This window comes from Rhinopithecus roxellana, chromosome 11, assembly GCF_007565055.1.
Source record: "Rhinopithecus roxellana isolate Shanxi Qingling chromosome 11, ASM756505v1, whole genome shotgun sequence".
NCBI lineage: Eukaryota > Metazoa > Chordata > Mammalia > Primates > Cercopithecidae > Rhinopithecus > Rhinopithecus roxellana.
The window spans coordinates 2,591,950-2,610,869 of NC_044559.1; the positions used below are offsets into that span (position 1 = coordinate 2,591,950).

Here is an 18,920-nt window from a genome sequence, read left to right on the forward strand (position 1 = left end):
CTAGCAGGGTATTTTTCGCTAGCTGCGAAGCGTCCTCCGCAAGCCGCCCAGCTGACCGGCAGCAGAGACAGCGTTCTGGCCCTGCGTTCGCACGCAAGAACAAAGGCGCGGCTGAGCGCTTCCCTCCAAACCACGTGGTCTTGCCCGTGCTTAAAAACAAACGCTCAGCCAGGCGCATGCGCCGCGAGCCTACCCGCGCCAGCCCGAGTGGGAGTCACTGTTGGGGGCGGTGTCTACGGTTGAGCTGAGGGCGCAGGCGCCACGGCCCGTCTAGCCGGGTGCCCAGGCGGCTGGCGGCGGCAGCGGCAGCGGCAGCGGCAGAGTCTCCGTTTCCGTGTGGGCGGCCACGCAGCCCTGGGTGAGTGTTCTGGGGGCCTGGCCCAATGTTGGGCAGTGGATGTCGGGGCCCGGCTCAGGCTTCTCTGGCGGCCGCGGCCCCGCACCTTGGCCTCGCCGTGGTGATTGAGCCTGTCAGCGAGGGCTGTTTGTAGCGGTCTTAGGGCCAGGCTCCCGCTTCCGGCCGCCTAGCCTGAGACCGGAAGTAGCGCCGCGGAGCTTTCACCTGAGGCGGCCCGAGTCCCTGGCTGGCGAGAAACTCAGCTACTTCTCCGACTTTGTATACGGCCCCTACGCGTTGGGTCAGCTGGGTCCTTTTTGATCTCGATTAAAATGCTGGAGCTGTTATTTTAAAGAGAGTCGGGCTAGATGTACGTCCGACGTTTTGGGCGTTGATAGAGTCAAGTTAATAGAGTGTGGGCGGATGGGGCAGGCCGCCTGTAAACGTGACTTCCACGCAGCGTCTTCACTGCTGTCGTCCTGTGATAGGCTACCCTTTTCTCCTCCACTTTTCCCATCATATTCTTGTTGCTCTGTCTCCTCCAATCCATTATCCGCACAGTTGTGCAAGTGGTCTCTGGCATAAAGTAGGTCATGCCATCATCCCCCTACTTAACAGTTTTCAGAGTCAGTCCATTGCACTGGCAGTGGAATCCATGCTCGTGTTTTCCCAGGCCTTGTGTGATTTGGCCCTTGCCTGTCCCCTCTCAGAACTGTGCCTGTGTCCGACCAACTCTCCAAACCAGACCCAGCTCTCCCCTGGCTGCGGGAGCGCCAGTGCTGGGGGAAGGACGATGAAGATACTAGTGTCCCAGATGATTAAGCCTTAGAAGATACTCTGCAAGACTTAGGCCATGAATGGAGCCCTTCTTGGCTCTTCTTAACTCAAAGTCAAAAATAAAGTAAAAAATTCGATGTTCTAGCCTTCTTCCTTTTTCACAAATGCATCAGCTCTTTCTAGTGATAAAAGTTACACACGTTGTTGGGAGGCTGAGGTAGGTGGATCACCTGAGGTCAGGAGTTCGAGACCAGCCTGACCAACATGGTGGAACCCTGTCTTTACTAAATACAAAAAATTAGCCGGGCGTGGTGGCACATGCCTGTAATCCCAGCTACTCGGGAGGCTGAGGCAGGAGAATCGTTTGAACCCGGGAGGCAGAGGTTGCAGTGAGCCTGGCGGAGGTTGCCCTCCAGCCTGGGCAACAGGAGCGAAATTCTGTCTCAAAAAAAAAAAAAAAAATTACACTCATTTCCTTGCAAGACGTTCACTTTACTTTCGATCTGACTGAGTCCTCAGATGTTACTTTATCAGAGAGGCCTCCTTGACCCCATAATCTACCTCCATAATTTCAGTTTGGTTTCTCTCGTTTTGTCAGAAAACCTTGTACTTTCCTAACAGCAGTCACCACAATTATACTTGTATGTGTCTCAAAAGTTGGGAACCACTGTATATCTGCTTTTACTTTCAAGCATTGAAACTAGTATCAGTCAACTGCCCTTCTATTTTTAATATTGTATCCAATATATCGCTATTGTGTACGTATGTGTGTGTGTGTATATTTGGATTTTAAATATCTGTTTTTCTCATGACACTCTAAGCTCTATGGGGACAGGAATTAGTTAACCTAGTACATTGTCTGGTGTAATTGACTCTCAGTAACTGTTAAATGTGTGATTTATTTCACTTCTGAAATTCTTTAACCTGATAAGAGCCTTCTGGTTTCCAACTCTCACTCCCAGAAGACTTGGTTTTCTGGCCATTGCCAGACACTAAATGGCTTCTTGACCCCTTTCTCCCATTTCCAGGCCCCTTCTGTTTTTTTTTTTTTTTAAACCTACTCAGCTTGGACCCCCTGAAGTCAGTTACTTCAGCTACTCTTCTCAGCATCTTCAAGCCCAAGACCCTTTTGCTGTACCATTTCTGCTCTGAAAATCCTCAATAGTGACATTTCCCCCAGGACTGCTAATTGCTGAAGGAGGAGATTGTACAGCCCTGGAGACTGTTAGCAGTCTATGGCTCTGTGGGCCTGGGGGCGGGGATCCTCAGGTTGGTCCTCCACAGCAATCATCAGTGTTTGTTCCCTGTTAGCTCCCTGTTCTCTTGTACAGGACATTTATTCCAGACTCAGTCTTCAGCCCCTGTGCCAACTTTGTCTCCTGACCCAGGAACTGCCCAACTTGCTACTTTGTGGGATATTTTGTCTATGATCCACTTCAGCTTCCCTCCTCTCCACCTGCAAATTTAGATCCATCAGGATTCCTCCTTCTGCCAGAGTCCGAGAAAGATGTGTAGTGCCTCCTGTTCATTTCTGCTCGGGACCTTCCACTTTTGCTGTCTCTTTTGGTACACCTTTCTGTGTGGGTTATCTCCTCTGTCTCCCTCCAGTCATTACATGCTCTAGTTTTTCTTGCCCTAGTTCTCTCCCCACCCCCGACAAATCCATTATTTATCACTCTAGCTGTCTCCTTGCCACAGGCAAGCTCCTTAAAGGACAGGCCACTCCCTTGTGGCCTCCATTTCCTCATCTGCTCCTTTCACACCAACTACATTTCAACCACTACAGTCTGGTTTTTGACCCTATCCTCCACTGAAACTTTTTTTTTTGAGACAGAGTCTTGCTCTTGTTGCCCAAGCTATAGTGCAATGGTGCGATCTCAGCTCACTGCATCCTCTGCCTCCTGGGTTCAAGCGATTCTCATGCCTCAGCCTCCCGAGTAGCTGGGATTACAGGCACGCACCAGCACGCCTGGCTAAGTTTTGTATTTTTAGTACAGGTGGGGTTTCACCGTGTTGGGTCAGGCTGGTCACGAACTCCTGACCTCAGGTGATCCACCCACGTCAGCCTCCCAAAGTGCTGGGATTAGTGTGAGCCACTGAGCCTGGCCTGAAACTTCTTTTACCAGGGTAAATGGTGACCTGTTAGTATCCAAATTCACTCAGCCCTTTCCAATTCACTGGACCCTCTTCCTCCTTTTTTATTATTAGAAGTTTTCCCCAAACTTCATTATTTTTAACTTTGTCTTTGCACCACAATACTAGTGCTTTTTGATATTATTTATTTTACAAAAAAGAAAAAAGGTTACTTAATATTTTTGGTTGAATTGGCATCCTTTTTCTCTTAAAAAGAAATTCTCATGTGTGTACAAATAAGAAAAATGAAAACAGAATTGTTAACTGCCAGCTAGTACAGAGACTCTGAGCTGGAATCCTGCTCCCTCTGTTGGAAAGTGAGGTGAGCTGAGCCTTCCTCTTGAAAATAATCAGCAGGCCCCAAAAGGAGGAACTTTCTCACTGTGTTGTTCACTTTTTAACCTTTCCGATGTTAGCCTCCTCGGACCCTCCAAAATGACCTTGGGTACCTGTCAGAGCCTTAAGAACCCTGGAACTGCTCACTCTGCTGATGTGTCCACATATCACCCAGACTTTACCTTGAGCTCAGATGTGCATTTCGGACTGCATGCTGCACATGGTACTGATTACGTATAAGCTGCTTGCCAGTCCTGCTTCCCATCTGCTTCCTTTTTGAGAGTCTCATTTTTGTGACTGAATTTGTGACTCATTTGTCCAGACCAAACTTTTTATTAGACTTAGCTCTGAACCTCACTTCCTTTCAGCAGATGTTGAGCACCTCCTATTTATCAGACCATGCATGGCGCATGTGTTCAAATCTCAGTTCCTCCATGATATTTCTTGGGCTCCAGACACCGTATATAGGTCCCTCAATGCTCACGTGACCTCTTGTCCGTGTCCTGGGCTAGCTGACCTGCACTGCTCTGTTGTTACTGACATGCTGCTTCTCCAGTGGATAGCCACTAGGGTGTAGATGGTGCTGAATTCTTTGTATCCCAGTGCTTTATTGCTGGGCTTATTTTATTTAATAAGGAATGAGTGGGACCCATTGGGGGAACTTGTCATTTAACAGAAAAGTTACAGTGCTCAAAGAAGTTTTAGTTTATTCACAGATAAACAAAAAGCAAGACGGGTTTTTGGTTATTGTGTTGCTTTTTAATATATTTATTAGGTGTGATAGTTGTATGGGTAATATAGTGAATATATTCTCCTTAAAGCAGCAGGTCCTGAGTATGTGGAGTACAGTGTGAAAGTCCCCCCTTATTTTTCCCTGTGCTTTCTCTTCCCCCGTCCTGACTTGCAGGCTTAGTTTGTATCCTGCCAGATCATTCTGTGTGCAGGATACATACTTTTTTCAACATCAGTGCGTTCATACCATGAATTTTTTCACTTAACATGGCTTTTGTATCAGTACTACAGAATATACTTAGTAGCTACATTAAACTGTTTAAAAATGTGCTCCACTAAACATCCTTGCATCTATGTGTGATTAGTTCTCTGGAATAATTCTCTGGAATAAATACCTAGAATTTCTTGACAAAGGTCATGTGCATTTAAAATTTTAATAGCTATTGCTAAGTTGTCCCCCCAAAGGGCTTTACTAATTTATATTCTCAGCAGCAGTGTGTGAGGGGGAGGGGATCATTCTCCTTGTCTGTATTGGATGTATCAGGCTTTACATTTTTGCCAGCCTGATGGGTGAGAAATTATACTATATATTAAAATGGAGTTATTTTTGAGTTTTTTTTTTTTTTTGAGATTGAGTCTCACTCTTGCCTATGCTGGAATGCAGTGGCGAGATCTCAGCTCACTGCAACTTCCGCCTCCTGGGTTCAAGTGATTCTCCTGCTTCAGCCTCCCAAGTAGCTGGGATTACAAGTGCCCACCACTATGCCCAGCCAATTATTGTATTTTTAGTAGAGACGGGGTTTCACCATGTTTGGCCAGGCTGGTCTCAAACTCCTGACCTCAAGTGATCTGCCCGCCTCAGCCTCCCAAAGTGTTGGGATTACAGACGTGACCCACTGTGCCCAGCCTATTTTCGAGAATATTTTAATTAATCTTTTTAAAAAAACTTCTAATTTATTTTACATAGTCTTGCTCTTTTGCCCAGGCTAGAGTGCAGTTGTGCAATCATGGCTCACTGCAGCCTCCGTCTACTAGGCTCAAGTGATCCTCCTGCCTCAGCCCCTTGAGTAGCTGGGACTATAGGTGCACACCACCAGGCCTGGCTAATTTTTAAAATTTTTAGTAGAGACAATGTCTCATTATCTTTCCCAGGCTGATCTCGAAGTCCTGAGTTTGCTGTTTCCCTGGTTGGTCTCTGTCCTCCTGCTTTGGCCTCCCAAAGCAGGAGGTTTGTTCCCAAAGCTTCTGATTTGTTCAGAGCTCCTACTTACTGGATAGGTGTTCAGCCTAGGAGTTTCTAGTCTCAGATTCACACAGAAGCTCTTTCCTAACATCACTGTTTCTTATGCATTACAGTTGATCTTGCCACTATAATATAAATCATTTGTCATAATGAAATGAAGATGCTAACTTGGAAAACAGCAGCCAAATGACTTCAACTGTTTTGAAGAATATTCCATGGCCATCACCCCAGGATTTTGGTGGCTGGCTTTCTTAGCTGGCTGCCTAAATGTTCTTTGTTGATGACACAGCTTTTCTATTTCTGGTTAATTTTTTTTTTATTTATTATCAGAACTCAAGAAGATATATTGTTTGTCCCTTTTTAGTGAATTAATACTTGGAAACTTGAATTTATATAGTTGGAAGATTATTACTTGATCTTTTGAGAAATCAGTCTGCTCTAATTATAAAATATTTAAGAACTACAATGAAACCTACATAACGAAAAGGCTTATAAATTTTTTTTCCTTTTAGAGAGTCTGTAGAGAATGCCAAATGAGGGAATCCCCGACTCAAGTCAAACTCAGGAGCAAGACTATTTACAGAGTCAACCTATCAGTAATAATGAAGAAATGGCAATCAAGCAAGAAAGTGGTGGTGATGGGGAGGTGGAGGAATACCTGCCCTTTAGTTCCGTGGGTGACGGACTGTCCACCTCTGCTGAGGGGTGCGCATCAGCAGCTCTGAGGAGAGGGCCAGCCCTGCTGCACATCAACCGACGTCAGATCCAGGCGGTGGAGCCTAGTGCCCAGGCCCTTGAGCTGCAGGGTTTGGGTGTGGACGTCTATGACCAGGATGTGCTGGAACAGGGTGTGCTTCGGCAGGTGGACAATGCCATCCATGAGGCCAGCTGTGCCTCCCAGCTCGCTGACGTGGAGAAGGAGTATCGGTCGGTCCTGGATGACCTCACGTGAGTGCAGCCCATCTTCTTCCTTTAAAAGTTGTAGTTAAGCATGATGGGGATATTCAGGTAATGGAGAGCTCTAGTATTCCAGAAGTTTAGGAGATGTGTAGAGTCTTTTATTTGGAGGACAGAGTCAGTAAGGGCAATCCTCAGTCTCATCTTTGAGCCCCAGCCCTTCCCCTCAGGAGTGGCATTGTACATGGTAGAGTCTCCGTCCAGCTCATGAAAGCCAGTTGCATGCATAATGTCCAGAAGAGAAGGGCTGTTCACCAGCATGTACACAAAGTGATCTCAGGAGAAGTGCACCTAAAATTCGGGTGTTTCCTATTCAAGATGCCAGGAATACATTCCGCCACCTTCACATTTTTCTCTGTGCAGTAGTTTCTTTCTAGCTTGCTGTCCCCAAACTTAGTGTTCAGTCCTTGGGCAATTTTTCAGATTTGCATTTGTAGAAATAATGAGAAAGACTCCCTGGTTTTCTTTTCTTTCATCCTCATTTTGACTCCAGGAATGGAGATTTTATTTGTGTTTTAGAGAGGGAGAAGACTTGAGCTGTTTTGAGCATAGCACATTAATGGGGAAGAAGGGGAAGCTGTGGACCTGAGCCAGGGTAGGAGGTGAGGACAGGAGAGGGGAAGTGGGAGGTGTTGAGCTCACTTATCATTACTGCTTGGCCCCCTTTTGGGCAGTGTTCTGGGCAATGTCAGGTAAGCAAGAAAGAAGGCGAGGGCTGAACTGGATGGAGGATGGAGCAGTGTCACAGGATAGCTGGGGAGGGTGGAGTGTGGAGCTGTCATGAATGTGGCTGTTGGTACTTCAAAGACATGTTTTCTGCTCCATTCCCTGGTGTGTTCTTTTGGTCTCCTCAGGAGCAGGTGCTCATTCATGGTTATAGTCTGAGTGTTGAGGACCTCAACTCTTTATAATGACACTTACATTTGATCTTGGAAATGTGTCCTCTTTCTACAGAGGTGACAGAGGAAAGTTGTGGGGTCTCCATGCAGAGTGATGCTAGATGGCTGGTGGCATGTGGTATCGCAGCCAGTAATATGCGTTGTTTATCCTGTAATCCACAGAGGATACAAACAGCAAATAACACAAGCATCAAGAAGATTGAATTTGTGTTTTGAAAATTGGAAGCTACAATTCTATGGTGTCTATTTTAGGAGTAATTTATTTTAAATTGATTTGTTTTCTTTGCACCACAAAGTTTAATGATATAGTAAGTGAATCTTCCATTTATGCAGAAGAAAAATAATTGTTGCAGATGTGTGATTTATATAAGAAAATGTTTAAGCATTTTTAGGATGCTTCCAAACTTTGGCTTCCATAACAGGTTTAAAAAACCCATGTATGCATTTTTTCATGTAAAAGGACAACTTTTTGCACATTGTTCTAGCATAGTGTCTTGAATAAAGTAGGCACTTAAATAGTGCTTGTAGAATGAATGAAGCAGCTTACAAATGGGAATGAGCTGATCTAAATCCGCTAGATAAAAGAAAACACTAGCAGTCATCTTAAACCTCTAATGATCCTACAAGTTTTATTTGTGGCCAATAAGGGTGTGTATTCTGGTTTAGTTTCTTTTATCTTTTAGTTAATAAGAAGTAAAAGGGATGTGTTTTTAGCGTTTTTCTCTTTATATTATGCTATAAAAATGTTATCAGAGTGGAAAATAGACAATTTATCTTATTTTTCAGGTCATGTACGACATCACTAAGGCAAATCAATAAAATTATTGAACAGCTTAGCCCTCAAGCTGCCACCAGCAGAGACATCAACAGGAAACTAGATTCTGTAAAACGACAGAAGTATAATAAGGTGATTCAGAATAACGTATTTGGTATTGCATTTTTGAAAAAGTCATCATTTAGGCCCACTTAATTTAGGAAGTATTTTAAAAAGCACTTATAAGATGTGAAGCAAATACTTACAATTACAGTAGAGAAATTTTGGGTTTCTTTTTTATGTTTAATCTTTCTGCTGTTTCCCTTTGACATCCCATTCTATTGCATTTAAAAAAACACAGATACATATACACACACATCCATCCATACACACATCCATACATATACAGTTGCTCCTTGATTTATGGCGGGGTTACGTCCCAACAAACCCATCGTAAATTGAAAATATTGTTAGTCAAAAATGCATTTAATACCCTGAAAAACCTATCTTAAAGTCAAAATATTGCAAGTCAAACCGTAGTTAAGTCCAGAGCCTCCTCAGTTTATAATGGGGTTATGCCCTGATAAACCCATCACAAAGTTGAAAAATTGCAAGTCAGAACTTGGTAAGTTGAAGACCATCTGTGTGTTTGAGAAAAGTTCCTTTTTGGTGTTGCTTGCCTCACTTGGGTGCACTTCCCTAGTCTTCCTGCACCACCATTTCTTTGGCCTGGCTTAGGGTCACACTGACCTCAGTCTCCTGGTCTTGTGTGAATTCTTTTCTGCTTCAACCTTGCTTCCTCTGATTGTCTCCACTCTGTTTCCTGGCAGTGCAGCTGTTGACCCTCACACACCTTTGCTCACTGTTGCAAGAGCCTGGCCCTTCCTCGCATGGCCCTTCTTCCCACCTTGGGTGGTACAGTCAGCACCCAGCCACACTGGATCTGTACTTAGCTTTGGGAAACTTAATGGTAGGGAATATTTGTTACTTAGGATATTATTTTTATGAAGTTTGAAGCTTTTTTTAAGGATTTATGTACAGCTTTGTGAGGTTTGAAACATTTTTTAGGATTTATGTACCCCTTTGTGAAAATACATTGCAATAGATGGGAATGACTAGTTGTAACCATTTCAGTTCTGCCATCCCAAATGACTAACAGATGTCCTTGTGCTTACAGTTGATTCACTGCAGTGAGTAGAGTCCTTGCATCTTTTCTTTAAGCTCTCCAGGGGCAGGGCTGTGCATAGACTCAGTTCACGTGGCCCTCCTTTTATTATACTTTCCACTCACCAGTCTGTTATCTGCACCACCCCATCTTCTCTCACTTGCTTCCAGAATACAAGCCCAAAGGTCACAGCTAGCAGTTGCCCAAGGCAAGTGGCTCCTCCCAAATCAGAGAGGGGATATCTGGTCACTCGTGGGAGCATGTGAAATTGATGTGCACAGATATCTTCTTGGGCTTCTGGTGGGCTGGGATTTCAAGGGTGTAGAGCATCAAACTTGAGACCACTTCGGGTCCTAGTCTAACTTAATTATGCATTCTTGTCTTTAGCAGCTCTTTCATGGTTAGGTAGACTATTCAGAGGGAAAGTGCTTTAAACAGGATGTTGCTGAGAGAAAGACTGAGAAAAAACAAATTGCAAATCATTGCAATGTGGCATTTATGTTCAGGATTTCCCCTAGTCCCACACTCATATTTGAAGTTGAAACATTCTTGACTTTGGGAAGATAAACCAGGTACCACAGGCCCCGTTCATTGGGCCTTCCCAATGAAGCCCAAGGGCACATATCTGAGTTGTAGTGATGTGGAAGGAAACAAGACAAAGAGGAGTCTGGAGTGGCCAGGGTGAAGAGGCATGGCAAAATATATTTTTTTCTTAAGGCTTTTTGATAAGGTAGAATACTGAAAGGACAGTCATAAATATGGTAGGTTATCAAAGGAGACTAACTATTTCAACTGAACATTTGCGTTTTTATTCCTTGTCTTATGGCCTATTGACTTCCATAGCCCATTGGCTCCGAAGATCAGAAACACAGAGTAGTTTAGGGTTTTGCCCAGTGTGTAAGGGGGAAACCAAGTAGAACAAGTCCACCTTTCAGGTCAGTGTCCATGTATTTAAGGGCTCGGGCACATAGAAGGCTGTCTGCCGCCCTCAGGAGAGCATGGTGGTGCAGGCATGTCTGTCTGCTGGGAGTATTCATGGCCCCTTTACTCCTAGAAAAGTGGTAGTTGCTCACATGGGGCTCTCTAGTAATAGTAATGTATGGAATTTTTATATAATGTAATGTATATTTTGTTTTTATTTTACTTTGGATTCAAGTTTAAAATTTCATAATGCTGTCTTTTGGACTTAACAATAAATCACTTCATTGCTGTTTTCTGTCTTCGATATTTACCATTCAAGGAACAACAGCTAAAAAAGATCACTGCAAAACAAAAGCATCTCCAGGCCATCCTTGGAGGAGCAGAGGTGAAAATTGAACTAGATCACGCCAGTCTAGAGGAAGATGCAGGTGAGGATGCTGGGAGCAGTTTCTCTGTGTTCTTGAATTGATGCCTGATGCCTGTAGTCAGTGGAGGGTGTCTCTTTAGTCTTTGCCTGGATTTTGAGAAAAATCCATTTCGTTGCTTTAGTGTCAAAACAGATTTAGGAAAATTTTATTCTTTACACCTGCAGAACCAAATCCCTCTCAAAGAGAATTAAAGTAAACTTTTAACTCAGTTCATTGGAGGCTACTGATACACATTTATTATTACATTTAATACATTGGAAATCTTAAACATTCTTATATTGTTAATTTGATAAAGACAACTAGCATCATGATCAAATTACATGTTGGAAGCCCAACATCATCAATTCCCATTTGTAGAATGGCTCTCACGTGTCTTTAAGGAGCGTATTTGGCAGGCTTTCCAAGCATCAGTTTAAGAAAAGACATCTTCATTCAGGTTATACTGTGGCCAGTGTTTCATTTACATTACTGTCTTGGATGGTTGTCTTTTGGAAAACCTTTTGGGAAAATTCATAAGCTCTGGAACTAAATTATCTTTGCAGTCATTGTGTGTGTGCGTGTGTGTACAAATTGTTGGTGGCTGCTTAGGCATTGACTATTTGAAATACAGATTAAAGCTGCTTAACATTAAATTCTCTAAGCAACTATTTTCTACTAGCTTTAGAAGTTTATTCAGTAAGATGAGAATTGTTATGAAGGATTAATTGAGGCAATAGAAAAATATAAATACATATATATATTTTTGAGACAGAGTTTTGCTCTTGTTGCCGAAGTAGGAGTGCAGTGGCACCATCTCAGCTCACTGCAACCTCTGCCTCCTGGGTTCAAGTGATTCTCCTGCCTCAGCCTCCCAGGTAGCTGGGATTTCAGGTGCACACCACCATGCCTGGCTAATTTTTTGTATTTTTAGTAGAAACAGGGTTTCACCATGTTTGCCAGGCTGGTCTCGAACTCCTGACGTCAGGTGATCTGCCCACCTTGGCCTCCCAAAGTGCTGGAATTATAGGTGTGAACCACTGCACCCAGCCCAAAAATACGTGGTTTTAAAGTTTAGTCTCTCAGAATTCATTAGGCCTATGACCAGTGCTTTTAACTGCTTGGTACTGTGTTTCTCATTGGTAACAGATGTTTGTTCCGGTCTGGCTGTCTCAGATCTGCTGTTGTCTTTCACCTCCTACTGTGACTTTGGTAGTAGGGTTAATAGCTACCTCTCAGGGTTAGTAGCTACTACTTTGGTAGTAGGGTTAATAGCTACATTGTCTAGAGTTATTACCTCCTCAAATCCAAGAGCCCCTTTTTATCCTTGTTCCACTCTGCCTGTCTACAGCAGCTGACACTTCTATTCCTTCTGGGATCCCTACTTCTCTACTGGTTTTCTTTTTGGCCCTCTGACTACTTCTGCAGAGTTATTTCTGGCATTATCTTAAATGTTGATGTTTCTCAGGATTTCTCTGAGCCCTCTTCTTGTTCTGCTGCCTCTCCCTGGTCATCTATTCCCCATGGCTTTTGCAGCCACCTAGGTTCTACTAGTACCTTATACAGATCTGTAGACATCTGGCTTTGCTCTTTTTTTGAGCTCCTGGTTCCATTTCTCCATCTGGACACTAGCCAACACTTGAGACTTGAGGCAAAATACTCAGTGTAAAGGAAAAGATTTGTTAAATGAACTGTATATAAAACCAAGAACTTCTGTTCATCAGAAGATAGCATTAAGAGAGTGTAAAGGCAAGATACTGAGCTGGAGAAGATAATTTGCAATACATGTGTGAATCAAAGGACTCAAATCTAGGATGTATAAAGAACTAGCAATCATTTAAAAAAAATAGACAAAGAAAAATGGGAAAAAGACTGGAACACTTTCTACACAAAAAAGGCTGTCCAAAAGATAAATTCATGAAAGGCATCTGTTTTGTTAGTCATCAAGGAAATGTAAATTATAGCCATAATGTGGTACCACTACACATCTACCAAAATAGCTAACATGAAATGGCAAGAATATGCACCAGCTGGAACTTTCTGACGCAGTTGATGGGACTTTGGAAGGTAACACTTTGGAAAACTGACAGTGTCTACTAAAGCTTAGCATACCCAGATAATTATATATACACACTCATATGCATGTGTATATGTATGTATATACGTATATATACACACGTATATGCATATATACATATATACGTACGTACGTGTATATATATACACGTGTGTATATACGCGTGTGTGTGTGTGTATATATATGTTACCAAAAGATGTACATCAGAATATTCATAACATTATTCCTAGTAGCCAAAACCTGGAAGCCACTCAAATGTGCATTAACAGTGACGGTTAACAAACTACAGCTACATTCAACAGTAAGGATGCAGCTCAAAAGCATAATGTTGCGTGAAAGAACGTGGACACGGGACAAACATTTCTACTTATGTAGCATTCAGAGACAGGCACAACTTGTCTATACATTAGGAGTCCAGGTCCATCATTATCTTGGGGGGCGTAGAGGCTGGGAGGTAGCAAAGGGCTCATCTGGTGGTGCTAGTAATTTCTGTTATATGATATGGGTGCTAGTTTATGAGTATGTATTTTCTGAATATTCACTGAGTTCTACACTTAATGATTTGTGCACTTTCAGATGTATGTTTTGTTTCAGTGCAAGTTTAATGAAAAACTGGGTATTATTGGCCTGCAAGAGTCGTAGATTTTAGAATATGGATTCCTTCCTATTAAGCCTTAGGTCTTTTGGTATTTTGATTATGTGGTAATTTTGCCAGAAATGAATTTCAACTAATGAAAGAGGGTTACTTTCTGGGTGACTTTATGCTTATGGTGTAACTTCCAATTTTAGTTCATGTCTTCAAGTCAGTTAACTTCACATATCTAACACAGTGCTGCTATCCAATAGACCTTTTTGCAGTGATGAAAATGTTCTCTGTGTTGCCCATTATAGTAGCCATTAGTTGTGTAACTTTTGAGCACTTGAAAAAGGGCAAGTGCAACTGTGGAACTGAGTTTTTAACTTAATGTAATTTAAATTTAAATAGCTGTAGGTGACTGGTAACTGCCATGCTGGGCAGCGTAGAGCTGACATTTATGTTTTTCCTGTTTAGATACATGGTGATCCCTGAGATGCCTGTTTCCAGTTTTACTGTCTCTTGAATTTAAGTCCATCTGAATGCTCGTTTTAGCAATGATGTGAGAACTTCAGAGCTTGCTTCCTCATGGACTATTCCTTGGCCGATAAGGAAACACAGCTAACTATGACTGTTTATAACTGTATTTATAGAGTAATCAGCCTATCTTTAGATGGCAGAGAGTATATTTATAGTGAAATATTGTGGAGAAAAGTTACTGAGAAGTCATCTTTTTGAACAGGAATATATTAAATATGGCGTGATGCTATAATAAATTTTATTCTGTCCTTCATATGTAACATGCTTTAGTACATGGATGATTCTTTTTTTATATGAGTTACTTGTAGCTGCCTAATATTTCTTGAAAGAGTGAGCATTTCTTTTGTACCCTTGAAAAGTTTCATGCTAGTGCAAAACGCGTTGCTATTGTTCTTTCAGAACCGGGGCCATCCTGTCTTGGCAGCATGCTCATGCCTGTCCAGGAGACTGCCTGGGAAGAGCTCATCCGCACTGGCCAGATGACACCTTTTGGTACCCAGATCCCTCAGAAACAGGAGAAAAAGCCCAGAAAAATCATGCTCAATGAAGCATCAGGCTTCGAAAAGTATTTGGCAGATCAAGCAAAACTGTCTTTTGAAAGGAAGAAGCAAGCTACTTGTAATAAAAGACCAGCTAGAAAAGCTCCAGCCTCAGTCACGCCTCCGGCTCCAGCGCAAAGTAAAAGCAAACCAAACAAGAAAGCCAAAGTTCTGTCCAAAAAAGAGGAGCGTTTGAAAAAGCACATCAAGAAACTCCAGAAGAGGGCTTTGCAGTTCCAGGGGAAAGTGGGATTGCCAAAGGCAAGGAGACCCTGGGAGTCAGACATGAGGCCAGAGGCAGAGGGAGACTCTGAGGGTGAAGAGTCTGAGTATTTCCCCACAGAGGAGGAGGAGGAGGAGGAAGATGACGAGGTGGAGGGGGTGGAGGCGGACCTGTCTGGAGACTGTACTGACTATGAGTTGAAGCCTCTGCCCAAGGGCCGGAAACAGCAGAAGAAAGTCCCAGTGCAGGAGATTGACGACGACTTTTTCCCAAGTTCTGGGGAAGAAGCTGAAGCTTCTCCTATAGGAGAAGGAGGAGGAGGAGGTCGGAAAGTAGGAAGATACCAAGATGATGGAGATGAAGATTATTATAAGCAGCGGTTAAGGTCGGTCTGTGGGGATTATAAATATATTGTACTGTTTGCTTTATCTTAGGTGACAGGTTTATTAATACGTAAACATTCTAGATCCAGCTTAATATATTAAACCCCCGATTATGCAGAGGTTGGATTTCTGCAGCCTTAACCTGCTAGAAGCAGTGGGACCCCTGAGTCCTTAATGGTGCTGGCCCCAAATGCATGTACTTCTAGGTCTTTATTTGGATTTGGAGGCAAGTGTAAGATGAGAAACTTAAGGGAAGCCTGGGGCAAGAGGCATACAGAGGGCTGAGTGTGAGCTGTGTCACCTTTATATCTACAGTCACCCTAGAATGAGTGTCAGGAAAAAGAAAAGGGTGAATTATGTCATGCATACTGGATAGGGGTTTCTGTTTTCCCTTTTGAAGCAGGAAAGTGATTTTAGAGAACTTTTCTTCAAAAACAAGCTGAAACAAACTTTGGCATAGAAAGAATAAGCTTGCTTTTGTAAATCCTTCCTTTGTCTTGAGAAGATAGTCATCTGCATAATTATAAACTACCATAATGCAAAAAGTATACTTTGTATGCACAGCATAACTTTCTTTTCACTATTTTTATGTTAGAGACTGACTTTGGCTTTTAGCTCCATGACATTGTCACTGTATAAAGCAAGCAACGTAAAAGGGAAGGTGAACATGTGAAACATGAAGTCTGAATTGCATATTGCCACGCGTTTTCTGTGAGCCAGGAAAAATAATCGGCATTGCAGGCCTCCCCACGGTGGCCCACTGAGTACTGTGCTACTGCTGCACATTTCAAGTCTCCTTGACTTAGAGCTCACTTAGCTCTAAGGAATTCAAAGGGAACAAGGAACCTTATTACTTTTAAAATACTTGATAGTGGGATGACTTTTTGCCAATCCTCAACAGTTTTTTCTTATTTCTCAAGGTGAAGAGACCTAGTTTGTTATATTTATTGGCCTTTGTGAGTGAAGGTTGACCTGGTGTTTTTTCTTGTTACTTAGAACTGCTCATTAACCCCTGTCCAGACACTACCGACACCATAACCTTTCCAAAATAGATGCGTCAGAATTCTTTTAAACAGTAATTTGAGGACCTGTGACTTAATCCTGTTCTTTAGAGTTGTGGCACCCACATTCTAGTAGCACCTTATGTAGTAATGCACAGATGAGGGCTGGCTTATATTTGTCATCCCTCAGTGCAGCTTTCATTTCTGTGCACGTTTATCACCTGTAAAGTTGTTTGAGGAATGTTGCCCAGTACTCTTGAACAGTGAGCAGTGTCAGGCTTTTTCCTAACTACTGCAAGGAATTAATAAAAGTGTTCATCTCAACATATTGATTATAAATGGAGCAATATCTATATTTTTCCAATTAAGTTGGGTCAATATTAAATATGTTTAAAATATATCAGTATTTTGATCAAGAACAATTTATTTTGACTGAATTTTAAATGTGGGTTTAGTTTAATTTCATGGCAATAAGTTTTTCTTAATAATGTTAAGATTGTAAAACAATTTATTATTTCCAGAGCCAATATTTTGCTAAAGCTACAGTAAAATCTCAAATGAATTTCAGAAATATCAATAACTCTTAATTGCCACCAAAATACGATAGCTCTTTACGTTTTATAGCCACAGTTATTAAGGCTGTTAAACTGCAGATATCCACATTGAAATATATGTATTACGTCTCCTTTGGTGCTGTCTGGATTGGGGGATGTTAAAGGAAAATAAAATGCTCAGGATTGAGAAGCGTATTAGAACTGCCAGTCTCTCTATATTTTGTTACTCATTGCTGATCTTTGTAGACTGATTGAAATGGTAATGCTATTCCCTGGAGAAACAAAAAGACCTTTAGGGTTGCTTGTCTTAGCAGTGGTTTGATGATGGATGATTAGAATAAAGTCATATAGTTTACAACATAGAAAATTAGTTTTTTTGTGGGGGTTAGAATTTAGGAATAGTTCTCAGGGTAGGCACCCTTAGCTGAAATTAACACCTTTTACTGAGGGTATAGCCTGTTAATTATAATGCTCTTTTCAACTCTAGGAAGTGAGAGTGGGTGACTTCTGGATATCTCATCCTCCTTATTCTCTCAGCGTGAGAGCCATCGGCCTTTCACTGGCACTAGGTTCACCCTAACTAGGTACCTTTATTTTAGCTGGTACTAGGAATTTCCCGTCAAGCCCTTTCCATAGCTTCTTTATGGAACTGGGCAGTCGCACCTTGGATCCTGCTTTCCTTCATTTGGCTCAAACCATCAGCTCAGTCTTTGAAGTTTTAACCATTTTTCAAACTGTGTATTCCCCCTTCCCACATGTTTCTCCTGCCTCCTCCTCTACACTGAACTGTATCTCGAGGCCAGCTCCTCAGTGGGTTCCCTGGTTTTCATACCATTTCATATCATACAGGATGGATGAGCCACTGCTTAGAAGTAAATGTTCTGTCAGTTCTATGGTCAATGATAATACAGGTCTTATAAAACATACATTATTTTTTCATTTTAATTTTGTGCTACCACAGTTTCCATTTGCTATTGGCTGTTGGTTGTGAGGTCTACTGCTTTCTTAAAATATACTATTGCTTTGCACATTGTGGGCCTGGGAGCTCCAGGTGCCAAATAAGTATTTAATAGGACTAACACACCTTCAGTGTTTGAGTGATGTGAGTTCCTGGTGAGCATCTACATGCTACTTACCTAGTCCAGGCTGTGCAGCCAAGGCAGCCCTGGGTGGCCCAGAAGACCAAACATTTCATATGAACCTTTCCCCTTCAGGGTGATAAAGATCAGGGCGCTTGTCCCCAGTCCTTGTTACCTCCGTGTTGTTGATTCACTTGCCAGTTGACATATTCGAGGTCAGCCCACATAGCTTTATCTTTGCTTTCATGTCAGGAATGCATGTCTGCATCCTTGGACTGGCTTCAAGGGTTTCTGGCAAAAAATTTGCAGTCCGTTGATGGACTTGGGCACAAATAGAACCTAACCAAGTGTGAAGGGAATAATGAATTCAGATTGAGATATTTGGGAGAGGCTATGGAGGAAGTTCATCCAGTGTAGGGCCTCGTCTTGTTGGGTAGCTCAGATATATTAATAAGGCCCTTATCCCAATTAACAACGTTACACATTTGCCCCTAAACTCCAGGTGCATCATTGAGAAGGGAAGGAATTTGCTTCGCTTTGGAGGCACATTATTTCCTCAGGGTTCTCATTTGGATTGCCTTGGAGGTTGGTGTGATGCCACAATATGCAGAGAGGCTGAGGACAGGGAGGCTGGGTGGGCTTCACTCTCCAGCCAGCTCTGATTTCTGGGGAGTGGTAGTCTATTCAGGGGGCTCCGAGGCCTTTTTTGGGTGGGCTGGGAAAGAGTGTGCAGTTCCTTAGTGATGTCTATCATACGCACAGTGGGGAACTAGCAACATTCATGCTAGGTAGTTGCCAACCTTGCCATAGGAAACAAATGTCACTGACTCCTGCCTCTTTTTCCAGCAGTGGTCAGCGCTGCTTGGTCAGGCTGTGGGCATAGATGGGTTGCATCCTGAGTGAGAAGATGCACTTCCAGATATGTTTTTGTCTCTTCTTGCTGCCAGGACTAGGGTTAGCATTTATTATTTGACTTAAACGCATTCGCCCAAGCTCTTACTCTGTTTTCATCTGCCAGCAGTTATTATTTAAGTTGTTGCCCTCGCAGACTACTTTCTTGGCAATAAGCACAGACTAGAGCAAAGCTTCCCCACCCACGGACTGATTATGCAGTGTCACTGGGAGCCCCCAACATTGGAGATGCTGACTCAGGAAGTCTAGCGTGGGGTCACCGGGCAGGACTTTTAAAAAATGTTCCCAGGTGGCTCTGATCACTGTCAGGTTTGGGATCTAGGGATGGAAATAAGTCAGTCTTACATATTTCTTCTTTTTGGGGCTGCAGCTTTTGGCTA

At 42.7% G+C, this 18,920-nt stretch overlaps 1 protein-coding gene across 6 annotated transcripts in view; it reads left to right on the plus strand.

Moving 5' to 3' along the window:
• Positions 1-207: 207 nt before the first annotated feature.
• ERCC6 (ERCC excision repair 6, chromatin remodeling factor) overlaps positions 208-18,920 on the plus strand; it is an 80,577-nt gene continuing 61,864 nt past the window's right edge. For 5 of the 6 annotated variants that reach the window (XM_030940800.1, XM_010382848.2, XM_030940802.1 and 2 more), the window contains exons 1-5: positions 208-358; positions 6,071-6,506; positions 8,201-8,321; positions 10,574-10,682; positions 14,249-14,996. In XM_030940800.1, the coding sequence (XP_030796660.1) occupies positions 6,085-6,506; positions 8,201-8,321; positions 10,574-10,682; positions 14,249-14,996 (1,400 nt within the window). In that variant the 5' untranslated portion in view covers positions 208-358; positions 6,071-6,084. Of the gene's footprint in view, positions 359-6,070; positions 6,507-8,200; positions 8,322-10,573; positions 10,683-14,248; positions 14,997-18,920 lie in introns of those variants that run through there. The other variant, XM_030940801.1, reaches the window with a different exon arrangement.